This window comes from Cynocephalus volans, chromosome 6 (assembly GCF_027409185.1).
Source record: "Cynocephalus volans isolate mCynVol1 chromosome 6, mCynVol1.pri, whole genome shotgun sequence".
Taxonomy (NCBI): Eukaryota; Metazoa; Chordata; class Mammalia; order Dermoptera; family Cynocephalidae; genus Cynocephalus; species Cynocephalus volans.
In genome coordinates this window covers 147,344,199-147,357,217 of record NC_084465.1, presented here as the reverse complement: position 1 = coordinate 147,357,217, position 13,019 = coordinate 147,344,199, and the positions used below count along the sequence as shown (strand labels likewise).

Sequence of the window (13,019 nt, the reverse complement as noted above, 5' to 3'; positions counted from 1 at the left end):
CAAGTAATTTTGTCCTGAGGATGTAAATGTGGTTTTAGAATTTGATAGGTTTAATTTCAATGGATGTGGAAATCACATGGGAAACTCTGGACGCTGGGGGTAAGACCTGCCCTTTCATCTATTTGGCCCCAGTAGAGTTTCCATCAGGGCTCCTCTGAGGAATCAGGAACATTCTCTTGAGCAGTGTTGAGCTGAGGAAGTCGTGAGTGTCTGCTGACCGGGAGAAGAATGACTTAATGCTTGAGGACAGAGGTTGGCAAACTGTGGTTCATGGGCCTGTGAAGGTCATTCACTTACTGCTCTCCTTGACTTGGGAACCTAATTTTTGAATGAGCAGCCATTTCAGGGCCACAGGAGCCAGGACTCCTTACAATGAAGAGGGGAAGTTTGTTCCTTTCAGGGCTAAAACGTTTTGGAAGTGATTTTTCAGGTTTTTAACCATTGGGCTATTAAAAGATCATTGAAACTGAGTCAGGGTGAAGTGAAGACATTTAAATGGAAATATTCATTTTCTTACAAATATAACTTAGTTTTCCCTCTCCAGCTTTGAGAAGGAATATTGGGGTGGGAAAGGGACAAGATGACGTGAGCATTTGATGTTATTACAAATCCTAAGGAGTCGTTGCAAAGCGTCTTTGGTCCATTTCCAGTTCATGAAACCTCACATCCCCTTTTCCACTCTGACATGTCTCTGCCCTCGCAGTGTTTCTTCCATCCTTGCCTAAAGAGGAGGCAGAAGCAAGAACAGCAGAAAGAAGCATGACAATCCAAATATCCTCAGGTTCAAAACCCAGAGCTAATTAACCAAAATAACCAGCGGTGCCCAGGGTTGAGTTTCATTGGCTTCTGAGAACCAAGAACTCTATCCTCTTGCCTTGTTAAGACTTTTCTCTTCCTGGTTTTCTCCTAATCATTACTGGTCTCAGCAATAAGCAAACAACTTCTGTAAGGATGAGCCATTTAGTTAAACACCCACATCTCTGCAAATCTGGGTTCCCCACGTGGGTGGCCTGTTGAGCAAGCTTCCCTAGAAGCCCAGCAGCAGGGCCGATGGGAACAACAGCTAAGCAGTGTCCCATGCACCACCCAGGGAAGTTTTCTGCTATGTTATCCTGTAACAGCCATAGTCATTCTTCTCTCACTGATGTTTTTCCTCTTTCCCCACAAAGTGTTGCCCTCACCCTCTAAATCTTATCCAAATCTAGAGCAGACTTATGCTCTTTTTTCTCTGGTGTATTGACTTGAAAAACTCTTTCCAATGCACCTTAGAAAGTACCTCTTTCTCCATTTTCAGAGACACCTTCCCATGAAAAGCAATTACAAATTATCCTGACTCAATCCCCTCTCTCTTCTCCGTACTGGTCCCATCTATAATGTTCACAGCATACCCACATACTGGTGGAGAAGGTCACATTCACATTGGTGGCCCACTCTGAGGAAGCCAGTTTGACAGCATCCACTGTAGCCCTGATGAATGGACGCACTGCGGGTTTCACCCATGTCAGCCAAAGTCTCCAAAGGAAAGACTCTTACCAATAGTTCATCCCTTCTGTCTCTTTAACAATTTTCTTGGCACAGATAATGGCATCTGTGAGGTCATCAGTGATCAAGGCTGTCAAAGAGAGGAAGTTTAAGTCAGCTGAGACTTTGTCATTTGGTGGGGGGGGGGGGGACTCCAGATCAAGTTTTCTTTACTTTTCTTGCTATTTTTAGACAACAGGGTTAAAAGGACTGTGACTCTCTACAGAGCCATATTCTCATCTTTGCTGAACTTCTTCACAAATAAAATAACTTTTTTTTTTCTTCCCCAAACCATCCCTATCTTGGACTTTTTGAAGTTTTAGAGGAGTAGCTGAAGGGTTTTTGGATATGTGTTTAGAGAAAACACAATAGGAGAATGTTTTTTATGTCCTAAAGAAATACACAAGACAGACAGGACAGTACAATATTTCTTCCACTTGGGTTAATTGGACATGGAAGATCTATTCACAGGTAAATATTTAAATTTTGCCTATTGCAATTGTTCAGTTTGTGCCTTTAAAAGCCATTTATGCAATGTGTTTTCATATGCAGAAATTAAATTTTAAGTCCAATACACCAATCTTTGTCATTACTGTCTTTCCTATCGCTTCAGACATAATAAATCTCTCCACTGAAATGTATCAGTTGACATTAGCTCTCTTACCTGCTTGCCCGGAAGTGGCCTTGACATCCTTCTCAACATAACATGACAGACAAAGGCAAATAAATATAAAAAGTCCAACGTCACTTCTGTTGCGAGTTGGGTTCACCAGGAATAGGTGCTGAGAGGGGCTTGGGAGTACAAGATATTAGGGGTCCACACCCGTGGAACAAATGGAAAGGAAGCAGGACTGGGGAGAAAGAGATGTCCACTTGTGATACAGACCCAACAAAGCCTCGACCAACCCGGGAAGGAGCCCTGGAGTGAATAATGCCCACAGAGTTGCCCAAGTCAGGCCCAAATGGCCAGGTCTATACACCTCTGCCTCACTCAGTCACTGGGTGAGGAGCAGCTCTCTCAGTAGCTAAGGCAGACCCCGTAGCGGGTGGCAGGTAGAATGTCTGCTCACCACTCACATGCAGCCAGGGCAACATATCTTCCCTTAGCGGGCATCGGGGCAGTCTGTCTCCCAGATCACCAGTACCACCCATCCAGGACAGAAAAATCCAAAGCACTTGATAATACTTTTATCTATTAAGCAGAGATGTTTTCAAGAATAGGGTAATGCTCCATGTGGACAAAGGCTCAATGACATAGGCACTCTGGAGTCCATGCTGGTGGGAGTGTAGAGGGCCCCCCTCTTTAGGAAGCAATGTAGCAGCAGGTGTCAACAGCTGTAATGAGGTCCTTATCCTTCCACCTGGTAATATCTCTTTCTGGATCTATCCTAAGGAAATAATCATGACTCCAAACAAAGATTTATCTACAAAGTGGCTTACTGTAGCTTTATTTATAAGAGTTAAAAAGGAAAAAATTGAATTGCCTCATAATTAAGAATGTTTAAATTAATAATAATACCTCCATATAATAAAATAAGAAGCTAGTTAAACCATGTTTTCACAGACTATTTAATAATAAGGGGAACACTCCCAATGTAATGTTAACTTCTCAGTGTTGTAAAAATAAATGTCAAGAGCTACACTGTTCAATACGGTAGTCATTAGCCACATGTGACTATTTAAATTTAAATTAATTAATATTAAATACAATGAAAACTTCAGTTCCTCAGGAGCTCTAGCCACGTTTCAGATGCTTTATAACTACTGGTGGCTAGTGCTTCTCATATTGGACAGTACAGACAGAGAACATTTCCATCACACAGAAAGTTCAAATGGATGGTACTGATTTAGGGAAAAAAAGATAGTCATAAATTCACCAGCATTTTAAGATGGATTAGCTCCTAACCGTGGGATCACCAATGTTCTTAAGTCTTTGCTGTATATTTCCTAGCCTTTTTACAATAGAAGTGAATTATTTTTATTACCAGAAAAAATAACCAAAAATAATGGTAGCCTAAAATGTTGCATTTCAATACCAAGTTATTTTGTAAACTCAGTTGAAAGTGGAATTTTTCTTTGAGAATGCTAGTTTAGTTGCTAATTATGTTGCTTTCTTACTTTTAAGCAAATTCATTCTAAATGTGGCTTATTTTTTGTTTAAAACAAAATTCTATTAACCAGGAGAAAAATTAACAAAAGACATCATCTGTAAGTGATAGCAATTGAAGCAATATATGCAAATTTACTAGTATTTGGTTTACAGTTCTACAGTGAAAAATAAAGATATATCAGCTTATAAAAGTCTTTTGTCTTATTTCTAGAAATATAGGTATTAGAATACTTACTACTTAGTATTACTTTTAGCTAACACATAGAAATCTTCCTCTATGTCAGGCACCTGTTAATTCTCTTCATGCAACATCTCCATTAGTCCTCGGAACAAGCATTTCTGTGTATACTATTATCATTTCTACAAAATGAGGCCACGCACCCAGTAAATGAACCTGTGTTCCAACCTAGGGCTTGAATTCTGTTTTCCTCTATTTCTTCCTTCCAACAGATTCCTGCTTATGCATCCCAACATGTTAATGAAGTTGATAACAAAAATATAAATACTTTATTAGTTCTTAATTATTTATCTATGAGGTTATCCACAGGTAAGTGTTTGGTTGCTCAGATTACTTGGAAACACTTTATTTTGTGTGCATAAGTGCTGATAAGGGCTGAGATACTGTGGCTTGCGTTTGGAAGTGGTCGGGCATGTTTCCTAGAAGTGGGGTCACTGGAATCTCATGGGGTGGGAAGGACACAGATTACACGTAGTGAGGAAGAAGCAGATCATATTCTATTATTCCAAGATTGGAGCACATCCCAGTCATGTACACAAAGCGCAAGGCTTGTATTTGGGGCAAGGCAATTTGTTTGGCTGGAGACCCTGTGTAACCATTCACAGCAGGATTAGGTGATGCAGGCCCAGCAGTTAGACTGTGTGGAGCTGGTTGTCAGCATCTGAGTTTGTGATAATGTTTTGTTGCACAATTGAGACATTTTGGAAGTGCTGGTTGGACCCGACTGGATTTGCTTAGGAAAATATGTAAAGGGAGATGGAGGCTGGGAAGTAAAAAATCTGATGTTACAAGAATTAGCCACAGAGGGGCAGCAGAGGGGTAGAAATGAGTTAAGGCAGCACGTTTTCAGAAGGATTCATGCCAATAATTGTTTCTGCCCAATTTACTTTAAATAGACAATTCTGTCCAGTTGAATGTGAATAAGGAAAGGGTTATGTTGAACAGTAAAGCATTATGGAATGAAATAGCTTATACTTCCTCATCCAACAAGAGCACACAGCAACAGTCTACACAGAAAGAGCTACTTGTTTTCAGTTAAGTTAGTTCTACTTGAAAGTCTCTCTGTCTGTCGCCAGCATCCTTCTGCTTCCCAACTAAAATATAGCTACCATTCCCACGAGCTACATTTTTTTCCTCTCTTTAATGTGACAAAGGCCAACTCAGATACAAGGCTGATGAGAAATAGTGATTAATGTAAGTGGACTAGAGAACAGAGAGTCAGCAATCACCTTCTTTTCCTTAAATGTCTCTCATTTTAACAAAACCTGTGCTGTTGGAGGAAAATAAAGATTGCTATTACATCAGGAATTTTGTAAACTATGGATATATATATACTTATGTGTGTATATATGTGTATATGTTTAATTTACATATATGAATCTATAAAAATTTTTCTGTCCAAGTAACTTGAGGAAAGGTGGCAGGAATTTTAGGAACATGATTTGGAATGGGAGTGAGGAGTTTGTGTAGTTTCAGAAGATGGGCGTGGGGTGCATGCATACTATACACATGGTAATGTCATATGCCTTGTAAACATACACTAATGCTAACTTGTTTCCAGGTTCCCATGATGAATGGTCCTCCTTCTGTAATACAGGAGACAGAATGATAGTGTTCATAATTAAAGCCTCTCTGGCCTGAGGCTGAGAGAGGCCAGTCACTGAGGAGTAATTAGGCTATAAAACCAACATCCTGTTTTCTTTTTTAAAGCTGTCCCTAAAAATTCCACTCTCTTTATGATGAGAAAACAAATATGAGTGTCTCTTCACCTCTAAACACGAACCATCCAACACTTTAATTTCCTAGATTCAAAGATTGTCTTGCCCCAGACTTCCTTAATCAGAACTAAATGGAACAATATTAAATTCGTAAGGTGTATGTATAGTCAAGCATGGCCATAATGGGGTAACAGATTTTTCTTCTCACTATAAACAGCTAAAAACCTGGACAAAATATGTGAAACAATTATTTTCAGACATTGGACACCTGGTAATACAAGACCATGATCCCTGAAAGAGAGAAAATAAATAGGGTGAGTCCTATCATTGCCATGACTTTCTGCCCAGAGGAACTTTCCAGACCGAGGAAGTAGAACCCAGGCAGGGAATGACAATCTAAGAGGAGGAGACAGCAATCAGAGGCCAAGGCAGCTGGAATTTGTGGAGAGGACTAGCTGAGAGGTAGGAGTTACCCAGGAGAAGAGCACCAGAGAGCTGCATAGGAATTCCAGGGAGTCTTTGGCTGAAGGCTGAACTGGGTGTGCAAAGGGTAAAACTCCAGGAGGAGAGGCAGGAAACGACCACCAGGGAGTTGGACACTCACAGGTCACACGGGACTGGGAACATTCGATTTCTGACCAGCCAGAGGGACGAGACCTGCTGAACCCCTGGGACGCTGGAAAGAGACGTTTGAAAGACATGTGTCATGCCTTGGTAGTGGGACTAAACTAGCCCTGCCATAAAGCCTACTTAGAACTTCCCTAACAAAGTTTAAGAGCAAGCCTGAAAAGGGTGAGTCTGATCAGAATGAACTTAATTACTTGACAAAACGAAGCCAACACTCGTTGAAGAAAGACAATGTAATCCAAACACCTGATGATGTTACCTATGCTATGTCTAGTATCAAATGAAAAATTATTACATGGGCAAAAAGCCAGGAGAGAGATCAGTCAATGGAAAGACCCAGAAATAACAGAGTTGACTGAATGAGCAAATAAGAAATTTAAAACAGTGCTAATAAATATGATTATTCATATTAAGGATTTAAAGGAAACCATGAATAAAATGAAATTAAAGATGCAAAAAAAAGACCTGGTACTGAAAAAAATATGACACCTGAAATGAAATATCCGATTAATGAACTTAATAGATTAGGCACTTCAGAAAAAGATCAGAGAACTTGAAGATATAGCACTTTCAATATAGCTATTGAAAATAAAATACAGAGAGGGAAAAAGGCTAAAAAAAAGTGAAGAGTCTTAGTGACATATAGAACAACATTAATGATATAACATACATGTTATTAGAATCTTAGGAGAAAAGAAAACCTATAAAGAAAGAATGGCTAAAATTTTTCTAAATCTAAAATTATAAACTCAAGGATCCAAAATGTTCATAAATAACAAGTAAGATAAATACAAATAATACACATCATAATCAAATTGCTGAATATCAGCGATAAAGAGAAAATCTTAAAAGCTGCTAGAGAGAAAAGGACACATTACATACAGGAAACAAGGAGGAAAAAATTGCTGTTTTCTCATTATTAGCAAGGCAAACCAGAAGACAATGCAATATCTTTGACAACTTGAGAGGAAAACAAAAACTTGCCTAGAATTTTATGTACAGAGAAAATATCCCTTGAAAATGAAAATGAAATAGAGATGTTTTCAGATAATCAAAAGCTGAGATAATGCTTACTAACAGATCTCTACTCCAAAAAAAAAAAAAAAAAAGAAAAAAGAAAGTTAAGGGACACTCTTTAGGCTGAAAGAAAATTAAATCAATTAACTCCCTGCCCAGATGAATTCACCAAAGGAATGAAGAGTGTTGGAAATAGATACTTCAAAAGTTCATGGAAAAATGGAATTAAGAGATGATACAAATCTTTCTGTGAACTTTTTGAAGATCCCCCTGTATGAGATAAATATAATAAAACTTGTTTTCTCATTTAAAAAAATTATGTGAAAAAAAATTGTTTAGTGCAAAAATAGTAAAAATGCATTGAGAGGTATATAACACATAGAAGTAAAATATATGGCAACATAGCACAAAGGATGAGATTGAGAAAACTGAAGTATATTGTTACAAAATTCATATGTTGTTTGTGTATTTAAAGGTGGAATGTGATAGGATGATGCTGCTTGTTGTAAACTCTAGAATAACTACTAAAAATAAAACAGAGGTATAGCTAATAAGCCAATGGAGGAAATAAAAGAGAATATTGAAAAATATTCAATTAATTCAAAAGAAGGCAGAAAAAATGGTGCCAAGAATAATAGATGGCACAAATAGAAAATGGAATAGCAAGATGGGATTTAAGACTAGCCATATCAGTAATCACATTAAATATAAATGGTCAAATCAAGGTTCAGCAAACTGTGGCCCCCAGGCCAGCCTCTTGTTTTTGTAAATAAAGCCTTATTGGAACACAGCCAGCCCATCATTTACATATTTTCTGTGGCTGCTTTCTCACTATGTCATGGTTGAGTAGTTGCAATAGAAAACATATTTTCTACAAAGCCTGAAATATTTACTATCTGGCCCATTAGGAAAACATTTGTTGACCTATGGTCTTATCACTCCTGTTGAAAAACAGTGAGTGTCAGAATGGATATAAAAACAACAAATAACTATAGGTTACCTATAAGAAATTCACTTTAAATATAAAGACACAGATGGGTTACAAAGTAAAAGAATGGAGAGAAATATACCATGCAAATACTTCCCAGAAGAAAGTTGGAGTGGCTGTATTGCTGTAGACAAAGTAGAGTCCTGGGTAAGTAGAGTTAAGGAGGCATGTTGGCTCTAGTTATAAAAGGGTCAATTCATCAAGAAGACATAACAATCCTCAATAAGCATGCACCTAATAACAAAGCTTCAAAAACTAACAAGGCTGAAAAGAGAAATAGATAGGACCATAATGATAGTTACAAATTTCAGTATGTCTTTTTCATCCTTTGATAGGATAAGTAAGAAAGGATATAACAGTAATTTATAAAACATCCACCAACTATAGAATACACATTTTTTTCAAATGCACATTCACCATAACATACATATACTATGCTATAAAACAGGTTCAAATAATTTTAACAGTTTGAAACCATACAGACTATATTCCGTGACCTCAGTGGGATGCAATTAGAAATCAGTAATACAAATTCATCCTGAGATCATCCCTCACAGTCATGATGGGCATCCCCTTTGCCTTTTTCCTCTTGGGTCCCTTGTTTCCTGGATCTATGTCTTCATCTTTACCAGTTTACTTGGTCCTTTTGGTGGAGCAACCTCTCCCACAGTTTTGTGAGGAAGGCTGCCTGGGAGCTATGCTGGATACCTCCTCTTTGCCCTACAGATCCACTCTCTACCCCTCCTGACCATGTTCAGTGCGACTGGAGGCGGATCCACACAGATGGCCTTGTGAGCACCACCTGAGCTAACTGGCCTTCCCCTAGAATGTTCTAAATTAAAAACTGATTAACTGGGTGATCTGCCCAAGGAGGTAGTGAGCATTTTGTATTAACGTAGTGGTAGGGATAATTTACTAGATAAATTAACATATTCTGACAGTCCTACATCCAAACATATATACTGATTATCTTGTTTGTGGCAAAGAGAAATTAAAACACAATTTATTCCCTACTCCCAAATAATTTGCCATAGGATATTTTATGACTTTGATTTCCTCCTTGTTCCTCATTCTCTCCACCCATTTATTTAGTAAATGTTTACTGAGCCCCTGCAATGGCCAGGCACCATTCTAGGCATTGAGCACACATGAATGAATGAAATAGACAAAACTCCCTGCCATCATGGGACTCACATTCTAGAAGGAAAGCCAACAAGACAATCCTTTACTGATCCCTGTTCTTCTACCTGTTCAGTATCTCTCGCACCGGACCCCTCTCCTCCATGCTTCCGACTGTGACCATCATTCAGGTCCTTTTATCTCTTACCTTGACAATTGCAGTGGCACTTAAATGGTCTCTTCTTTCATCTATCTCACACCCTGCTGGCAGGTTAATCTTTCTGAAGCAGTGCTTAACCAACTGACCTCTGCTGGCTTCCGATTGCAGGACAAAAGCAATGCAAGCTCCTTTCCTGGCTCTCAAGGCCCTTCCACCATATTTCCTGTTATTCCTCGTCAGCATCCACCACCTTGCTCTTCCTGTGCATGCCCCACATCTTCCCACAAGGCCCTCTTTGCTTCTGCTGTTCCTCTTCTCTGGAATCACTTTATCTCTGAACACCCAAATTGTATCTATCTTCCAAGTCTCAGGTCATATGTCACTGTGTCTACAGAACTTCCCATGATTTTCTTAATACTATCACTTCCTCTGGAGCTCACAGCACCCAGTCTACGCCTGCTTAAAGTCATTTATTTAACTTCATATAAGAGCATATTCTCTTCCCTCATCCTATAAAGGTTTTGTAAAGCAGAATTCATGTCTGCTGTATTGTGTTAGTCTTACTGTTGTGCACACAGGTGCAGTCATTCTTGAATACTTGGAAGTGAATTCTAGCTTAATTTCTCTGTTTAAGAAATATAAAGTGCATTTATTTGTCTCATTCCACAAAGACGCACGAACTGAACCCTTTGTGTGAATTGCTTATGGAAAGCAGCTGGCAGTCAGGTCATTTCTCCATCCCCCTGTTTTTGTGGCAGACTTGATAAAAACTGTCCTAGAAGGAACAAGCCATCTTCGGAACAAGTAGGCTACAAGATCCTGAGTGCCATGGTGGGGAACTGTTAAATAATTTATTGGTCTGGAACAGAGCTACTTGCAAATCTGAACTCCAAATTTTAGTTAAATCAGAAAAAGGACGGACATTCCATGATCAGTTTTCTTGCCTTTAACCCTGAGGATGATACTTGTGGAAAAGCAAAACTGTACCTGAGCAGGCAACGTGACAGTGGTTCTTCTCCTGTGTCTTCGCTTCTCTGCACCATGTGAAACTGTTAATCTGGAAAATGCCATAGTCAATGCTGCCATCATCCAGGACAGTCTGAGCCGTGGTGTTGTAGTGGCTCTCATAATACGCCATGCAGATCCCTAGAGGGGAAAATGGCCAGAAGTGCCAGTAAAAGAAATGTGTCACTTTGTCTAAACCTGGTCCTGAGGACACAGAGTTGCCTTAGCCATGTTACCTAATTGCCTCCTCCCAATGATCCTTGGACAGGACAGGGCAGGGAGGGCTCCCATGAGGCACTCAAGGGGCAGGGACAGCACATCAGAAGCTGCACACCTCGCCAGTGACAGAGCCTCATCTAGACTAAAAGTCAGGTCCTCCCCCTGTGAGGCCAGCTGGGAAGGCAGTATTTTCCCCTTTTCTCTCTGGTGTCATAAGTATGGGACTTCAGGAATAAGGACATCAGGGGTGGGGGAGGAAGGAGGGGAGGCCCATATGAAAAGGTTGGGAACAAACAGAAGGGAGCATGAATGGGACCCTCAATGTCTCACAATAGAGATCAAGGACAGAAAGGGAACAGGAAGAAAGAAATCTCACAGTTTCCAAGGCTAAAGCCCCCATAATTGTCCAGGCTGGCCCTTGAAAATATTTTTGCCAGTTTACAACGAGTATAAATTCTGGACTCAGTGACTGTGACCAGGCAGCCAATCAGGGCCAAGATGCTGGCAGTCTTCATCCCCAAAGTCTGTTGGAGGTAGAACCTGTCAAAGATCAGGAGACCAGGTCAGACAATCTTGATTTATCCTAAGATTATGTTTGTCATCAATGGGAACTTCAAAATCCGGCAGCCTCGGTCGTGGACGGCACTGCCTAGATATTTCCTGTCACTTTTAATCATTCTGAACCACCACCATCAAGGAAGAACAAAGAAAGTACAGACAGTGTATACCACAGGGACAGAATAAGATTGCAGGGACTTTCCTAAGGCTTTTCCACACTGTTACTTCCAAGTCAATGCTATGCTCCTGGGGTCAGGGAAGCAAAGAAATTAACCCTTCTTTATTGACATCCACGTGGAAACCAGAAAGGCCATTTCTAGGATTCTCATTTTAACCCTATGAATAGAAAAAGATTACCAAGGGCTAAGCATTCCCTTTTCGTGCAGAAACAGACCCCCAACTTCAGCCAGAGATGAAATAATGGAAGCCTGTGGGGGCAACTCGAAGATGTATTGTTTGGGGATTTACTGAAGGGAGAATATTAAGTACCTTATCTTTTTTCTATTATCTTTTCTTGATCCATTCCAAATGTGGGAGCATTTAAAAATATCAGTCTTTTATCTCATAATGCAAATGTGATGTTTTTCTGGGCTCTCACACCGCTGCTCTGGGGGGGGGTCTCCTAAAAATCTGGCATATGTTGGGTAAACAAGAGCAGATGGATGATAGGTCATAAGAGGAGGAAAGTGTTGGATGGTGGGTTTGGGGAGCGATAAGGAGACCCCCACTGAATTATTTAAAATAGGAATAGGGTCAAGAGCTCCATCTCTTGCTGGCTGTTGGTTTTCCACAAGCTCTTCCTGTCTTGAAATAATGTCTTCCCCAAATATAGCAATCTTTTTGGAAAGGGGGAGAAGTGAAATTTCTGAAAACTGTTCAGAGGCTAGACTAAAAAAGGGTCTGCATATTCAGCAAGGCCAGAACAGAGAACCACAATGAGGGCTTTAAAGGAATGAAACAATAGAGAACTACATTTCATACGGGGTATGCAGAATACATATTTGGGAATGGCAGGGGTCAGCAAAGAGGCCGGCTTTTGTTAAGTGAAGTTTTATTGGAACATAGCCACACCCATCTGATAATCTATTGTCTATGGCTGCTGCCACACTACAGCAGCTGAGATGAGTAGTTGTGTTAGAGACTGTATAGAGCACAATGCCTAAAATATTTATTATCTGGCCCTTTCCGGAAAAAATGTGCCAGTCCCTGGCATATAGCATTGCTGCCTCTCTGAGAGTCAGACAAATGAGGTTTAACATGCAGAGCTTATAAACAAAGTTGATTTCCATCCTCTGCCTTAAGATCCTACTGGTTTCAAATAAATCAAAACAAAATCCCACAGCAAGGGTGGCCCCAGGCATAATATTCGACCTCCTTCAAGCCAGGGCTTGACATTGCTGTTTCTTTGGGACAGGTGGCTTCATCAGAGTAACTTAGGTCACATTGAGAAGGCAGATTCCTGGTGCCTGCCCCCAGACACTGATTTCTCAGGTGATTCTGTGGGAGAAACACTGATCTACTCACTCAATCAGCGACTGACAGCTCACATGAACTTCCTGCCTCCCGTGAAGCCATCCGTGATTCTTACAAGGCACCGATGGTCCTTTCGTCCCTCGAGAACCTTAGAGTCACAGAGAAAAAAAGAATTCTTAATTCCTTTGTTTCCAGCTGCCTAGAGATTCTAGAATTCTACTTCTTGGGACTTAATATCCTGCACTCCTGTGTTCAGAGGCAGGTGA

General features: G+C 40.1%; 1 protein-coding gene across 1 annotated transcript; it reads right to left on the bottom strand.

Annotated features, from left to right (window-relative positions):
- Positions 1–651: 651 nt before the first annotated feature.
- On the bottom strand, positions 652–12,747 carry LOC134381217 (lysozyme-like protein 1). Its single transcript, XM_063101293.1, has 5 exons — positions 12,729–12,747; positions 11,099–11,266; positions 10,486–10,644; positions 1,534–1,612; positions 652–721 (listed from the first exon to the last, which is right to left on the bottom strand). The coding sequence occupies exons 2-5, from the start codon at positions 11,235–11,237 to the stop codon at positions 652–654; spliced, it is 447 nt and encodes a 148-aa protein (XP_062957363.1). The 5' UTR covers positions 11,238–11,266; positions 12,729–12,747.
- Between the last annotated feature and the right edge of the window lie 272 nt (positions 12,748–13,019).

Coding starts and splice junctions, on each gene's coding strand:
- LOC134381217 (XM_063101293.1), bottom strand. CDS start 11,237: ATGAAGACTGCCAGCATCTTGGCCCTGATTGGCTGCCTGGTCACAGTC. Junction 10,645..11,098: donor GGGCTTTAGCCTTGGAAACT/GTGAGATTTCTT, acceptor TTTCCCCTCTAG/GGATCTGCATGGCGTATTAT. Junction 722..1,533: donor ACAGAAGGGATGAACTATTG/GTAAGAGTCTTT, acceptor CCTCCTCTTTAG/GCAAGGATGGAAGAAACACT.